This window comes from Stylophora pistillata, chromosome 4, assembly GCF_964205215.1.
Source record: "Stylophora pistillata chromosome 4, jaStyPist1.2, whole genome shotgun sequence".
Classification (NCBI taxonomy): Eukaryota; Metazoa; Cnidaria; class Anthozoa; order Scleractinia; family Pocilloporidae; genus Stylophora; species Stylophora pistillata.
In genome coordinates, this window is record NC_142522.1 from 9,561,132 (window position 1) to 9,578,243 (window position 17,112).

The window sequence follows — 17,112 nt, forward strand, 5'->3', positions numbered from 1 at the left end:
CAGGTAAATATGTAAGGACGCATTTTAAACATGAGTAAGCACTAATGGTGCTAAAGGATACCACAAGTATCCAGCCGAAGACCTGTCCGATAATACCTTTTAACGGAAAATGTTTCTTTGCATGCACATTGCAGATATTTTCTGACAACTTTATGAAACGCGAAGTTCTTTCCCTAGTTGTCGCATGCCCTAATTCACCGGATGGCTGTAAGTGGAAAGGGGAAGTAAGATATATTGAGGTAAGTCAAAGTCAGTAAAGCCCGCAAAGAACCAATCACAAAACAAATCGCAGGTAGGGTGCATCACCTAGTAAAGTTAGGGTGAAGTTTCAATTTAATTGGTTAAGAAGGGGGACCAATTCTTAAAAGAAAAAAAAGAGAAAACACAAGACGAACCACTGAACGGTGGAAAACCCTTGCAACGAAGTACACTGACGTTGACCCGTTGAAAAAAGTACCCTAATCTTTTCAAGAATTGCGACTATGTCGATCGAAATTGCTATCTATTTTACCTGTAAAACATAAATTCATCATATTCTTTGCAAATCTCCTCTGGATTCCATTCCCAGTCTACTATTTTTTCGATGTGTTCTGCAAGAAAATCTCTTTGCCTTTTCCCAGTCACGCGCGCCGATTGACAAAGAGAATACAATTAATGAGCTGCCTCTAGATTGTAATATATAGATTTAGCCAAGCCTAAAAGCGGAGCTCCCAATAAGTGAAAAGTTTGCAATAAAATTTCTTTACATATATTAAAAAAAACCAGGAAAGATTTATTACTCGACGTTTCGGGGTCATCGTGACTCCATTATCAAGAGACTAGTTTAAAAACATGCAAATAAGGAAAGGTACAAGAATAGCATAAATTAGACTGAACGGCTTAAACAAACACCTTGGCGCGGATGGAATCCGTTTGCACGTTCAGTGTTGGCTTACGCATGCGAATATACAACATTTCATTAACAAGGCAATCAAATTTGCCGTTACATTTCGTGATGACGTTGAATTGCTCGATCAAGCGTTCAGGCATTTCACTATTGTGCTGGAGGTGGTAGTGTTTGTAGATAGAAGATGATTTCCTTGTGTGCCCTTCTACGCGCTCGTGTAAGTGACCACGAGTATAGCCCACATACCCTGCATCACACAGGTTACATTTAAATTCATAAACGACACATTGTTGGTTAACAATAGGGGGCTTAATTTCGTGTTGCTTAAGCTGTTGATCGAGCTTAGGGCTAACGAACACTGGTTGGACAGTCACGCTTAACTTCGAGCTTAGACTGTTCAGTTGTTGTTTAACATGATTAGCTGACGACTGGTCCTTGAAGGGTAACACTAATCTCACAGTCTCTGATGGTACGTCTGGTGATGGACAGGGTTCTGCAGATGAAATCCTTCTCTCAACGAACCGCTTGATTGTAGTTTCAACCAGTGGCTTTGGGTATTTCAAGTTATGAAAAACCCCTCTAAGGCGGTCACATTCCTCGGAGAAGAAAGACCAGTTAGAAGATAATCGATAAGCGCGATCCACCATGGTGTTAACTAGGCTGCGCTTGTACTTAATGTCAACATGACTCTGGAAATGCAGAAGGAGACCCGTGTTGGTTCTTTTGATGTAGACCTTACTCTCAATCTTTGGTGCACGGTTAAGCAGTTCAATTCCTAGAAAGGGAAGGGTTCCTTCCCGTTCGACTTCCATGGTAAACTGGAGGGAGGGATGGGTAGAGTTAAGGGTGTCTAGAAACTGGCCAGCGGTCACCCTATCAGGCATTACGGTCAGGGTGTCATCGACGTACCTCCGGTAATAGCGCGGAAGTTGACCGTGTCGTTCGAGGTTTTCCTCAATCGAGCACATGAAGACGTTAGCCAGCAACGGTCCAAGGGGAGAACCCATAGCGACTCCATCTGTCTGCTCATATAAAGCACCGTCAAACTGGAAAAGCTGGTTTTTCGTAGCTGCTCGGAGGAGGTCGATTAGGTCCGCTTTAGAGATGTTCAAGCTGTGCGTCTCGTTGAACCAATCCTGGGCAAAGGCTTTTTCAGCTAAGATCTGTATTGTTTCCTCCAATGGTACATTTGTAAACAATGAGATGACGTCATAGGAAACTAAAATTTCGCCGTTCCTGATCTCGAAGCCTCGTACTTCATCAGCAAAGCGGAATGTGTCTGTCACTGTATATTGGTTGCACGACAGGGGTTTCAATTTGTCGTCAAGCCATTTCGCTAGCGAGTAATTGTAGGTGTTAGTAGCAGAGAGTATTGGCCGCACGGCCAACTGTTCTTTATGTGTCTTCGGCAAGCCATACAAGTGTGCGAGTCTGGACCCTTTCGGGCGGAGAGCGTCAGCAATGGATTTCGGTAGAATCTTTCGAACGAGAGTTTCCAACTCCCTTTCTTTCTGAAGGAGAGGGTGGTAATACTTAGGAGGTCGTCCTCTGGTTCTAGGTCTCTCCGAGTCGACGAATCGGAATTTGCTGGTATCGTTTATTGACGCTTCGGATAGTAGGCGAAGATATTCTGATTTATCCATAACAACAACACCAGACCCTTTATGACCCTTGTTATGGATAAATCAGAATATCTTCGCCTACTATCCGAAGCGTCAATAAACGATACCAGCAAATTCCGATTCGTCGACTCGGAGAGACCTAGAACCAGAGGACGACCTCCTAAGTATTACCACCCTCTCCTTCAGAAAGAAAGGGAGTTGGAAACTCTCGTTCGAAAGATTCTACCGAAATCCATTGCTGACGCTCTCCGCCCGAAAGGGTCCAGACTCGCACACTTGTATGGCTTGCCGAAGACACATAAAGAACAGTTGGCCGTGCGGCCAATACTCTCTGCTACTAACACCTACAATTACTCGCTAGCGAAATGGCTTGACGACAAATTGAAACCCCTGTCGTGCAACCAATATACAGTGACAGACACATTCCGCTTTGCTGATGAAGTACGAGGCTTCGAGATCAGGAACGGCGAAATTTTAGTTTCCTATGACGTCATCTCATTGTTTACAAATGTACCATTGGAGGAAACAATACAGATCTTAGCTGAAAAAGCCTTTGCCCAGGATTGGTTCAACGAGACGCACAGCTTGAACATCTCTAAAGCGGACCTAATCGACCTCCTCCGAGCAGCTACGAAAAACCAGCTTTTCCAGTTTGACGGTGCTTTATATGAGCAGACAGATGGAGTCGCTATGGGTTCTCCCCTTGGACCGTTGCTGGCTAACGTCTTCATGTGCTCGATTGAGGAAAACCTCGAACGACACGGTCAACTTCCGCGCTATTACCGGAGGTACGTCGATGACACCCTGACCGTAATGCCTGATAGGGTGACCGCTGGCCAGTTTCTAGACACCCTTAACTCTACCCATCCCTCCCTCCAGTTTACCATGGAAGTCGAACGGGAAGGAACCCTTCCCTTTCTAGGAATTGAACTGCTTAACCGTGCACCAAAGATTGAGAGTAAGGTCTACATCAAAAGAACCAACACGGGTCTCCTTCTGCATTTCCAGAGTCATGTTGACATTAAGTACAAGCGCAGCCTAGTTAACACCATGGTGGATCGCGCTTATCGATTATCTTCTAACTGGTCTTTCTTCTCCGAGGAATGTGACCGCCTTAGAGGGGTTTTTCATAACTTGAAATACCCAAAGCCACTGGTTGAAACTACAATCAAGCGGTTCGTTGAGAGAAGGATTTCATCTGCAGAACCCTGTCCATCACCAGACGTACCATCAGAGACTGTGAGATTAGTGTTACCCTTCAAGGACCAGTCGTCAGCTAATCATGTTAAACAACAACTGAACAGTCTAAGCTCGAAGTTAAGCGTGACTGTCCAACCAGTGTTCGTTAGCCCTAAGCTCGATCAACAGCTTAAGCAACACGAAATTAAGCCCCCTATTGTTAACCAACAATGTGTCGTTTATGAATTTAAATGTAACCTGTGTGATGCAGGGTATGTGGGCTATACTCGTGGTCACTTACACGAGCGCGTAGAAGGGCACACAAGGAAATCATCTTCTATCTACAAACACTACCACCTCCAGCACAATAGTGAAATGCCTGAACGCTTGATCGAGCAATTCAACGTCATCACGAAATGTAACGGCAAATTTGATTGCCTTGTTAATGAAATGTTGTATATTCGCATGCGTAAGCCAACACTGAACGTGCAAACGGATTCCATCCGCGCCAAGGTGTTTGTTTAAGCCGTTCAGTCTAATTTATGCTATTCTTGTACCTTTCCTTATTTGCATGTTTTTAAACTAGTCTCTTGATAATGGAGTCACGATGACCCCGAAACGTCGAGTAATAAATCTTTCCTGGTTTTTTCTATGCCTTTGCTTTAGCAAATCCCTGCTGATCAAGTGTTTACATATATTAGAAATTTTTAGCCAAAAACTCATTCAGTAAAGATTAAACCCATTGACACTTACGTGTAACACGTGCCTGTGAAAAGTCAAATTTTGGAGAAACCAAGAAAGTAAACACAATGCGCAGTAAATTTTTAAAAATCATCTTTTCCAAAAAACAAGCTCCAGTGAAAGAAGACTAATTAAAAAATTTATTTCCGACGAAAAACATCGATAGGTGCATATTACGTTTTAACACAAAAATCAAGATGAAAGATAAAAATCGCTAAATATTTTCGCATGTGTGCAAATGAGCACCGGTGGACCATATTTCAAAAATGGAATATGCAAATTTGTCCGTGAGTGAAGAGATCTCAAGTTCCATGGAATCTATCAATAGGAAGCAAGACTAAAATGGCCAAGAAATATTTCAGGACGAGAGATTTATTCAAAACAGTTTTTTATTTGCTGTTATAAGCGAAAAACGTACCAATTTCTTACGTGTACAAAGCCCACGCGGTAAAATTCATCATGATTAGATCGTTGTTTACTTGCCTTCAAGGCCAGAAATTGCGCAGCGTTCTGTTGAAGATTCTGAAAAAACTTCTATTTGACGCAAAACCTTCTATTAAACGATACTTTTTTAACACATTGTTACTCGAACATAATATTTACCGGGCCATCGAATCGTCAAATTGTCGCTAGGCCCTGCTTGAAGTCCGAAAGTTCGGTTTTCACTTTACGTCCATAATTCGCATCGTCTTAGAGAATCGTAGTGTCGTTGACTCGAGAGCTTATTCTGTCACCTTTAAGACCTTAGTGTCCATTCTTTTCCAAGCAGAGTATTCTATGGCATTGTTACTTTACATTCTGAGTTCCACAAGGTCTAACTCGATCGCAAATGAACGAAAAATCCGACCTGAAAATTTTGAGGGTCGGCAGCGCGGACCCAATATTTTCAAATTTAATCATATAGTATTTTCGTGATAGCATACATGACAGAGGGCACGTACGTACGTACGTACGCTCGGTCAGTCACGTGACAACCAAACGAAAATAGATTGACTACAGCGCGCGTGGGAGCCTCGCTGTAAACTATATTCTTAATACTACACGTGGGAAATCTGTCAAACAGCTGTTCACAACGAACGGCGCTTCATGGAGGCACTAGAATCTTCTTTTCCTCCTTGTGTAGAAACACCGGTCTACCTGCCCTGAGGAAAAAGAGAGATGCTCCAACCATAACTGTGATGAACGTATGAAAAGATCCGATCTTCAGCGGCACCAGGAACACGAGTGTCTCTATCGCACTCAGCGGTGCCCCTTGTGCGATGATCTTATGAGTGCTGCTGTTCTTAAGGTCAGTTTGATCACCCTCAAAAGCTACTAGTACCACAATAACACTTTTCTCTCGGGCGTTTTTTAAATCATACCGCCAGTATATTTTGATTTGTTTCAAAGGCAATATCATAATGTTTTTGCCATTCGTAAGAAGTGGCACTTATGGCCTACATCTGTGAACAGGTTAAGGGAACCTCTTTCCTTTCTTTTCGGTTTTCCGCGCACCCTTGCATTCAACCTTCCTTTATTGAATCATCCTCAAAGTAAATGAATTCTCATCAAAAACTTCATAAATGGTTCCAACTCTCGTTCGTGTTTGTAATTTACTTATGTTTTATATCTATTCATAATTTATTTAGACTCATCAAATACAGGATTGCAAAAAGTATCCCATTCAATGTCGCGGATGTGGCAAAGAAGGAATTCTACGGGAAGAGGTAGCCATGTTTAAAACGTCATGTAATTTCATACATATTTCTCCTGGAGAACAGCCAAATAGTTGAACTATATCCAGGATTTACCTCAACTCTGAGGGAGAGGTTTTGCCATATTCATATAAAGCGCTACATTTGAATTCGAATGTGTCATTTTTGTTTTTGGATCTTTTTAATTTTTGTAGTGCACAAAAGTCTGTAGAATTAGATCGTGCAACTTAAGTGTCTATCTTTCCTTCAACCCAACAAGTACAACCAATATTACACTACGCATACTCCTCTAAGACACAGGAATTTGAAAAACCCATGGTTGTAACCGCTGGGCTTACAACAAAGATTTTTATCTTCCCTTAACTTCAATCCACACAGATGGAGAGCCATGTTAACCCAATTCATGGAGACTGTGAGGCAGTTGAGAGGACCTGTGCATTTCAACAGATTGGTTGCAGCAACAACAAGGTTCGTATCATAATGAAGATTTTAGTTAATTGCTTTTTCTAAACTTTTAATTAAAGTAGATCCTTCGTATACGTCCAATGCCTAAGTGATGATAAAGTTTCCGAGTAGTTCACACTTCGAAACACAGGCGTATCAATTGAGATCCCCTTCAAAACCGTTTTTTTTGGATGTCTGACGTCCTCAAAAAAGCAACGAAAAATATTTAATTGGGAACACTAAATCAACGAAAGTTGCAAAAAAATCATTAAAAAAGCTAAGAGGATTCGTCAAGATTTCGTTTGTACACATCACCCTCCAAAAACGAGGGATGATTTTCCTAATCACTCTTAAACCCTATACTAGCAGAAAATGAAGCAACCCGAGGTCAAGAAACATAATGAGCTGAGTGCGATTTTGCACATCAATCTTCTGCTGACCTATGTCCTTCGGCTCGAGGAGCAAGTGCAGAGTCAGCTCTCTATGGGTGATGCATGGGGTGGTGGCTCCTCTGATCAGTGGATAAGGCGATCCGAGATGACCATTGCTAACGCCATATCCAGCATCGACACAGTGGTACGAGAGCAAACCGATTTGCGACAAAAGCTAGAAGATAACTCTAGGAGACTGGTTTCGATTGAAAAAAGAGTTTCAACCCATAGAGACCAGTTACCACAATCGGCAGTTTTCTCTTCGTTACAACCACACCCCATGTCGGACGAGATTTCCCGACGTCTCACAAATGCCGAAAATGGCTCCAATAACATCGAGTTCTTGGTAAACGAAACAAGGCGAGAGTTGACCGAAGTGAGACAAGAAGTATCGTCCGTGAAACGCCAAATGGATGGTGCAATGGACAGTATTAGACGACTCGAACGAAGAATGGAGTCTGTGGAACACAATTTGACGCTCAGAAATGTTGTTTTATCGGACATCGAAGAACACGTCCAACAGCAGCAAGTCTCCACGTATAATGGGATCTTACTCTGGAAAATATCAGATTTTGCACGCAAAAGAAATGATGCGATAAATGGGCGACAGGTGTCAATGTATAGCCCGTGCTTTTACACCAGTCAGCATGGTTACAAAATGTGTGCACGACTTTACTTGAATGGCGACGGAATGGGTAAAGGAACCCATCTTTCGCTGTTCTTTGTTGTCATGCGTGGAGACTACGATGCGTTACTCCGCTGGCCATTCAGACAGAAGGTGACCTTCATGTTGTTGGATCAGGATAACGTAGAGCACGTGGTCGATGCTTTCAGACCCGATCCAAACAGCTCATCTTTCCAAAGGCCGCGAAAGGAATCAAACATCGCCAGTGGGTGTCCAATGTTTTGTTCTCTATCGGAGTTAAATAACCACGCCTATGTAAGGGACGATGCTATGTTCCTGAAGGTTATTGTGGATACTACAGATCTCTAAAGAAGTCAGGGCTTTGAGTAAGGCCTAGATATCTAAGAAATCTTCAAATATTTCGTCAATTTCACGAAAAGGTGGATAGTTTCCGTGAGACTGCTCAGTGAGAAAAAAAAAGTAGCAAAAATACTACTTCATAACATTTTACAAATTTTGCATGATAATAGCTGTCATATTAAGTGTAATGCCCTTGTAGTTCATATCATTCAGTAGTTAGAAGAATGACTTGAAAACAATAAAGTATTCTTCTACCTGACCTTAGCATGCAAAAGGTAGATATTAGTCCAGAAAGAAACGTAGCGAAAATGCAAGTGCGTAACTTTGCAAACTGTCTTGCAAACATTCGTTTGAGAACCACTTTTGCGTTGGCCCCCTTTTGACATTCTACAGAGCCTCTTATAGTCTTAGCTAGACTGAAATATAGGATTCTGTTGAATTGCATGAAAACTCTACAGGAAGGCTTACATCAACACAAATCGAGTCGTATTTTATACGGCACCAACAGTGCGGGATTCTATTTTGTACATGCCCTCTAGAATTTTAACTAGCATTTCCCTAATCACATATTTTACGAAAGCATTTATCGAGCTCTGCTGCAGAGAGAAAAAAACTAACACCAGAAGCCATGAAAAATACACCTTGTGGGTTCGAAGTGAGCCTGTGTTATAAGATGATTGTGAAGCACCAAGTAATTTAGGGGTTATCTATAATGACTCGAAAATAGTTAATATTCTACAGCATTTTTGCACAGCCAAGGGGTGGCTGACTTTAGCTTAACTCGCCAGTAATTTTAGCAGACTCCTAGACTGCGAACTCTGCATGTAAATTACAGCCTCGATTAATTTCACTGAACAATTCCGTTTCTCGATTTTATTTTTCACCATATTAACTACCTGTAAAATTATTCTATAATAGTTAGAGTACGTACGTTTGGGTACAAGATGGCTGGTAGCTGATACAAAATTTGTTTGTTGGAATCGACTTTTACGTGTCAGTACAACGTCTTCACTTATAAAGGCAGGTTTCAATAGTTCGAACAATGGTCAAATTGCTTAGTTGTTACCCTTGTTGTTGTTTTTGCTTCGTCTTCTCTCTTCCAAAAGTTAAACTGTATAGAATCCACTCGAGGCGAGTTGTTGCGGTGGGAAACTGTTTTTGGGTATTTCAACCAATAGGGGGCACGATTAGCCGAAACTTTCTCACCAATAGGAATAGTCTTTTTATCATTTGCCAAGTTCATTATTTTATTCATTTCTAAACAATAAATTCACACATCTTGTAGCTTAGCGTTTCAAAGGAGTGAAATCTGAACAATATCTTCCTCCACTATCATCATTTTTTTGTCATTGCTATCATTACTTTTATAACGAGTTTATTAGCTCAACATTTCTATCACGCACAGCAATCGACAGCGATTGGTCGAATTGCTTTGACAAAAATCTTAAGTTTTTCAAATCTAAGCAATAGGACAGACCAATGTGCCACACACTTTACTCAAAATCTATCCTGAAATAGATAACGTGTAGAGTAGCCAAGTCATCATTATTATTATCACTGCATAGAATAGGCAGTCACGACCTATTGCTTTTGACTGATTTAAAACAAACCAAAGTGGGAAAAAAAATTCACCGAAAAGGATTTATGTCTGGTCAGAATAGTTCCAAGTTATGTTTTCTTCCTTAAAAAGGATTGAAAACCATATATGTAAACGAAAAGATGTTTCCATTATAGGCCAATTTTTTTTAATAAACTCTTAATCTTGGATGAACTTATGATTGGGTTGAATCGTGTAAATAGTTAGATATTCTTGTTTAGAAATTTATGGTTTGAATTTACTACTTGGGCTTTGAAAATTGCAGTAATTTTGCATTCCTACGCTCTCTTATTCGCCAGAAAACTTGCAAATCCTCCTAACCAACTAGATGTGAAATTTTAAACACTTGTGGCTCGGTCGCTCAAGTTCCCAAACTTCAAACAGACTAATTTTCTTATTTTTCTTACAGTTTCTATTTCCTCATTGCGATATTTCTTTCGCTTGACTGGCGACTATGACGCACAACCACCCAGGCGCTTAGTTCCGTGGATAGCGTTATCCAGTCTTAGGAAAAACGAGTCAGAGCTAACTATCATGATTTAACATCTCACTGTAGTTAAAACAGTATTTTTAGTTATCAAAAAGGATGGTAATTATTTTAATCATATATTTCTGTCTGCTCACTTATCCGTCACTTTAAGCTACTACCGTGTGATCTGTGACGAGTACCTATTAATATAATCATCAATACTTCAAAATATTAGCAGCTTGTAACAACTGCTTTGCATATTTTCCTTGTATTGTTGCAAATTTGAAAAAAAATTGTGTGATAATCCTATTGTAAAAGAAATGTGAAAGCTATTATATGTCTTCAAAGGTTTAAAATAAATACCGTAACTACTACACTTTTGGTAGTCTCGTAAGCGGTGCCGGTTATTATTATTGTCTACTTTATATGTGAACGATCCTTCGCAGTAAAGCACTATTTGAGCAATAGTGAAAATTAGACCGTCTCATAACCGCAGTTCATACATATGTTTCATATGTTTGTTGTTGTTTGATTTATCATCTACGGGTTTATGTCGAATTAATTTGATGGCCTGCTCCCAGTTGGCTTGTTAGCTCAATTGGTAGAGCGCTGCACTAGTATCGCAGAGGTCAGTGGTTCGAATCCCGTACAGGCCTGAAATTTTTTTCAGGTCTGATTTTCACTATTGCTCAAATAGTGCTTTACTGCGAAGGATCGTTCACATATACGTCTCATAACCGCAGTTCATACATATGTTTCATATGTTTGTTGTTGATTGTCTACTTTGTAAATAGCGCGATCATTGTAAAAATAAACAAACGCACAAAAAAAAAACACAAAGCAAAATTTGTCGGATTTATTTGTACGTACATTTCACTACGTTAAGTCATTAATTCGTTGTAGCTTGCTTGAGATGTGTTTAGAACTGCAATTTTCGCCATCACAATGATCGATCTTTCAATTTTGATGACCGTGTGTGCTCTGCACTACAATCGTCCCTGTTGGGTTTTCTCGTATTAAACAAAATATGTGAGCATGATATAGTCACTAAACTATCCACAGAGTGGATATACCTATTGAGGTAACTGCAAAACAGGAGAGCATGAAGCTAGGATAGATAGCTTAGATAGATAGATAGCTATATTAAGGAGTAAAATCATTGCAGCCCCTGGGCCGACTGAAATATGACTTACTTTACAATGGAACTAAACGTTACCTATAAATATACGATAAACTACTTTGAAAAAAACCGTAAAATGTAATCTACAATAGAATACAAAAGGAGAAGCATCAACACCAAGATACTAATAATTAAGATTACGACTAATAAATAGAACTGTTCGCCATAATAAAAGCGTTTTTAAACCTATTGGTCTTACAAATTGGTTGTTTGAAGTATCTCTGGCTACGGGTGCAATAAGTGGACCCGTTGCGTGGCGGCAGCAGACTATAGAGCTTATGGCTGTGGTCCTTTACAATTTGGTCAAATAGGGTGATACACAAGGCCTCCCTCCTCTCGTATAGTGACGTGATATCTAGAGATAAAACCCGCATGATACCTATTTACGCCATATTTAGATCACGCAAGTTTACGGAGATTTTAGCAGGATCTACTAATAAACAGTCATGAGTCGCAATTTGCTCACGTGAACATCGTCTGTTCGTCTCTTACAAGCGAGACGAAGTATCACTTGAATTCAGTCGCTTCACTTCATCTTCTCCTGTGGGTGTTGAAGAGACCCGAAGTCATCGACCAGGCTCTGAATGCTTGGCTTCGCCTCACAGTAATTCAGCCACTAGAGCAGCGCACTGATATTACAGAAATAACAGTTTGCATACATCCCAGCAGTGCTATATTTCCTATTTTTCCTATTTATTTTACAAGATCCTATAGAACTCCTATAATATGCCAAACACTCCTATATTTCCTATAAATACTTCTTAAGTTATAAGTAATAAAATAAAGCGAGTGTGTCCAACAGGCCAGATTGAGTTTGAATTGAGTGTACTCTAACTACTGGCTGTGTTGTGCTGTCACCTGTGGTTTGATATTATTCTTAGACTGGATTGAGTGAGACCGGGAGAAGTGTTACAAGGTAAGACCGTTTTCAACTTATTTGTATAGTCAAATGTTAATGAGATTTTCTTAGTATTACGTTTTGTCTTCATCTGAGCGTGCGTTTTTTGTCTTGAATTTAGAGGTGGTGTCCATAATGTTGCTTGAGACATTTCCTTGCAAAATACAAACAGACATGCCAGGCACATCGATGTGCCGTCCTCTTGAGCCTCTACTTTAATCTTTAACTAAATAGCCAGGCATCTCTATCAGCGCATGTTTTGTTTGAGGTTACTGGCAGAATTTGGTGTTTAATTTTCCGTGCTGGTCAAATTCTGAAGGGTGTGGCGTCCCTTACCTCCAGTGCTGCTTGGGTGTGGAGGACATTAAATGGTTACAAATTTTGTAACATAGATTATCCTAGACTATGATGAAATGCTTAAACACCCTTGTTTCAATAAAGAATGATTGTCATGACACGGTAATTGTAACTGAACTATTGTAGAAAACGTTTACCTAGCCCTAACACAGCACGTTTCTTATTGCAGGTTACTGATGTAAATACTCTTTAAAATGCCTGGTGGAAAGACCCATTTCAAGAAGGAGTGGCTTCTTCAGACAGATGGACTGGGTCATAAAATTTCTAGTTGGTGCCAGCCGAGCAATGAAGTGGGAAGGGCTTTTGGCTCCATCTGCAAAAGAACTTTCCGATGCGACAACCGCGGACTCCCACAATTACTTCAGCATGCTAAGGGCCAAAGTCACAAAACACTGGCAAATGAAATACTCAGTGGCTCCCAAATGGTTTTTGCACCCACTAAATTAACAGAACCTGGCAATACCTCAAACACAGCTTCTGTTTCAACTGCTAGCATTGTTTCAAAACCGCAAGATTCTCAAACTGGACAAAAGCAATCAAGTGGAACATTGCAGAAGCAACGAAGGCAGAGTTAGTTTGGGCTATGAAAGTGGTTGGTTCTCACTACAGTTGTGCCTCTTGTGATAACATCAAGGAAGCAACGAAGGCAGAGTTGGTTTGGGCTATGATAGTGGTTGGTTCTCAGTACAGTTATGCCTCTTGTGATAACATCAAGGAGACCTTAGATGCCATTTTTCCTGGTAAAATCCCCAACAACTTTACAATGAGCTCATCAAAGGTATCATACTTGGTCTCTGAAGCGACTGGGCCTTACTTCAAGAAAATTGTAGCAGATGATGTGAAGAACTCAGGGTCACCGTTTACCCTACAGTACGATGGGACGACAAATACCCAAGTAAATAAGCAGCTAGTCATCAAAATTCGCTCCTGGTCGTCAGCTCAATCAAAATTCGTTGTTCACCATTTACAGACATACTTAATGGGTCATGCAACAGGTCTTCACCTTGCTGAGAAGATCATTTCTGCAGTTCATGATAATAGAACAGCCCTAGAACAGCTTCAAATGCTTGAAAGTGATGGACCAAATGTGAACAAAACAGTTTGGAACATTGTAAATGATGCCCTCTTGAATTTTCCCAGCAGGAACTATGGTCTTACTAATATTGGCACCTGCAATCTTCACATTTGCCACAATGCATTCGCCAAAGGTTTGGATGTGTTTGGTAGTAGAATTACAGAATTTGTTATCGACTTGCACTTGTGGTTTAAAATGTCTGCTGCCAGGCGAGAAGATTATGAAGTAGGGCAAGAAGAGATGGGTCTTGCTAAGCACAAGTTCCTCAAACATGTAGAATGCAGATGGCTTTCCCTTCAACCAGCAGTGCTCAGAATTTTGGAGCAGCTTAAAGGGTTAAAGAGGTATTTCCTTACAGTCTTACCTGAGAAGCAACCGTCTGTCACTAGCAATCGTTGGTACATCAGAATCACACGTCAGCTTCAATCACATGACCTGGTGGTGCAAATGCACTTTTTAATCTCTGTTGCTGACATTTTTAAACTCCTTTCTAAAGTTTTTCCAGAGTGAAGAGCCTCTCATTCACTTACTTTATGACCAACTTACCACTCTCCTGAAAACGCTGATGGGAAGGTTCATCAGGAAAGAACATTTGGCAAACAAGCCTGCCAAAGAATTTTCAAAAATCAACTTGGAAGTCTTTGAAAACCATTTGGCATACAAAGAATTGGGAATTGGTCAACAAACCCGCAGAGAAATTGGAAAGTTTTCAGAAGAAAAACAGAGGAAGTTTGTCCTGGGAGCCAAATCTTTCTCATAGCTGCAACAAAGCATCTAGTTAGCAAATTACCACTTAACAACATTATACTGAGAAGCAGCAAGGCACTGAGCCCTGATGCCCGCTCAGAAGATTGGTCTCTAAAGGCAATTAAAATACTGGCTAAGAAGCTGAAAGTGTGGATCTGGACAAACTGTCTGATGAATGGAGAATCTATCAACTAGAAACCATAACAGGAGATTGGTATAAAGAATTTGAAGAGCCACAGAAGTTCATCTGCGTTGACCACTTCTGGGGAAAGATTGATGACCTATTCGCTGTAAATGTTATTCACCACATAGTTTTAATCAGCTTAAATCAGAAAGATGTCAGCGTCTGGATCCAAAAACGTTTTCCTTAATTCATAACAATATAAGGAGCCTGAAACGTAATTTCGAGGACTTCCAAACTCATCTGTTGAACGAGCTTGACTTTCCTTTTAGCATTATTGGTGTTACAGAAACTAAAATTAGAAATGCAGATTTTGTTGATTTCAATCCCTCATTAACAAGATTTAATTTTGAATATGTCCCAACACCTTTTTCAGCGGAAGGTGTTGGTATGTACATAGATTGCGACTTAAGGTACACGATAATTTAAAAGAGTTAAAATGAAGCGTTTCAGGCTCTCTGGACTGAAATCCACTTTACGAACAAAGCCAATATAATCTGTGGTGTTATCTACCGTCAACACAACTCTCCTGCGCAGTTCCAGAATTATTTTGAAGAAACTATAGAAAAGCTAAGCGCTACTGGGAAGGTGATTTATATAATATCTGATACAAATATCAATCTTCTTCATGCCTCATCCTGCACTTATGCCCAAAACTTTCTTTTTTCCCTTCAAAGTTTTAGTCTAATACCAACTATTGATAAACCCACCTGTGTTCACAACAACTCTGCCACCTTAATAGATAATATTTTCACCAATAATGGGTAAGAAGAAATTATTAGCGGCAACATAATCTCTGACACAAGCGATCACTTTACGAAATTTTGTATTACACGATCAGTTATAGAAAAAGGACAAATTGGCAGTCATCTGATCCGTGGCTATTCTCATTTCTCAGAAGAAAACTACATAAACGACCTATCGCAAGTTGACTGGGCTCGAGTGGTTCCCGAAGTGGGAACAGACGTCGATAAACTCTTCTCTAGGTTTTACAACAAATTGAATAAACTAATGAATAAACATGTCCCTCTTAAACCAATCTCAAAACGTAAGTTTAAAATCTTTTCAAAACCATGGATAACTAGAGTGATAAGGAAATCTATCAGAATAAAGAATAAACTTCTATCATTAGGAAATAAAGATCAATACAAATACTACCGAAATAAAATTCTGACACTTACGCGTCTGAGTAAAAAGCTATATTATCAAAATTTTTTTCAAGTAAACATTAAAGATATGAAAAAAACTTGGGAAGGCGTTAACAGTCTTCTTAACAATAAAAAGAAAATCAGGAAAGCAATAAATATATTAAAGAGTTCGGACAATCGAAGGCTACCTCATAACCCCTATGAACATGCTAATATACTAAACTCCCATTTTGCATCTATTGGGAAAAAACTTGCTTCAAAAATTCCACCCGGTGATAAACACTTTTCAGATTTTCTGCCGACGATAGCCTATAGTGATACTTTTTTATTTGAACCAGTCCTTTTTTCTGAAGTTGTGCTTGAAATAATGTTGGCACCTTCAGGTAAAGCACATGGATTGTACTCTTGCCCAAGTCGTATACTGAAGTGCTCGCGTGACATAATTGCCAAACCTCTAACGACTCTAATAAATGTCTCTGTTCAGAATGGTCGCTTCCCATCGAGATTAAAACATGCAAAAATTGTTCCCGTGTTTAAAGATGGAGATGAAACTGATCCTTGGAACTATCGTCCTATATCGCTCCTCTCAATATTTAACAGAATTTTTGAAAAAATCATGAGCTATCGATTGAAAGTATTTTTGAACAAGCATGACATATTTTATAAGTTACAATAAGATTTTCGTAAGCGATGTTCCACTGAGCATGCGATCCTAGATATAGTCAAAATCCAGGATAACATGGATCTGGGCATGTTCTCTTGTGGAATTTTTATTAATTTGCAAAAAGCATTCGACATGGTTGACCACTCGATCCTGTTACATAAACTCAATCACTATGGAACTCGTGGAGTTGTAAACAACTGGTTTCGTCGTACTTGTCTGGAAGGGCCCAAACCACACAAATAGGATCCTACATATCCCAAAAAGAAAAAACCCTGCGTGGGGTCCCACAGGGCTCCGTGTTAGGGCCATTGCTGTTTCTTATTTATATCAATGACATTTACAAAGCTTCAGATAAATTAGCATTTTATTTATTCGCTGACGATACAAATCTGCTATTTGCTGACAGAAACCTTAAATCTCTTGAAACAGTGGTGAATATGGAACTAATAAATGTTCATGATTGGCTAGCCTCAAATAAACTCTCTTTAAATGTAAAGAAAACCATTTTATCATCTTCCATCCCAGCCAGAAGCGACTTAATTACAAAGTAAATCTGAAAATATATCATAATAATAGAAAACATTTCATTGACCTGGAGCGTAAAGACTATGTGAAATATTTAGGTGTACTTATTGACAATAACCTTACCTGGAAACATCATATCAGTCATATTGCATCAAAAATAAGTAAAGGCATTGGTATAATCTTTAGACTAAGACATCTTGTACCATATTCGACATTACTAAATATATATAGATCACTCATTTATCCTTATTTATCATATGGCCTTGTAGCTTGGGGCCAAGCAGCTAAG

At 39.8% G+C, this 17,112-nt stretch overlaps 2 protein-coding genes across 7 annotated transcripts in view; one reads left to right on the top strand and one right to left on the bottom strand.

Moving 5' to 3' along the window:
* The window catches only part of LOC111335544 (TNF receptor-associated factor 2), a 54,530-nt gene extending 43,113 nt beyond the window's left edge, over positions 1-11,417 (top strand). For 5 of the 6 annotated variants that reach the window (XM_088756481.1, XM_088756479.1, XM_088756478.1 and 2 more), the window contains 6 exons: positions 1-3; positions 135-239; positions 5,552-5,716; positions 6,057-6,134; positions 6,501-6,590; positions 6,933-11,417. The exon at positions 1-3 is cut by the window's left edge and continues 52 nt beyond it. In XM_088756481.1, coding sequence (XP_088612607.1) covers positions 1-3; positions 135-239; positions 5,552-5,716; positions 6,057-6,134; positions 6,501-6,590; positions 6,933-7,991 — 1,500 coding nt within the window. In that variant the 3' untranslated portion in view covers positions 7,992-11,417. The remainder of the gene's footprint in view (positions 4-134; positions 240-5,551; positions 5,717-6,056; positions 6,135-6,500; positions 6,591-6,932) is intronic. The other variant, XM_088756483.1, reaches the window with a different exon arrangement.
* LOC148732359 (uncharacterized) lies at positions 752-4,371 on the bottom strand. Its single transcript, XM_088756484.1, has 2 exons — positions 4,139-4,371; positions 752-2,501 (listed from the first exon to the last, which is right to left on the bottom strand). Exons 1-2 carry the CDS (start codon positions 4,188-4,190, stop codon positions 880-882), a joined length of 1,674 nt encoding a protein of 557 aa, XP_088612610.1. The 5' UTR covers positions 4,191-4,371; the 3' UTR covers positions 752-879.
* Positions 11,418-17,112: the final 5,695 nt, after the last annotated feature.

Bases quoted from the DNA above. Each gene is read 5' to 3' on its own strand.
- LOC148732359 (XM_088756484.1), bottom strand. From the start codon at position 4,190: ATGGAATCCGTTTGCACGTTCAGTGTTGGCTTACGCATGCGAATATAC. The intron at 2,502-4,138 runs TTTCATTAACAA...ATCTTCGCCTAC, and splicing joins ACGCATGCGAATATACAACA to TATCCGAAGCGTCAATAAAC.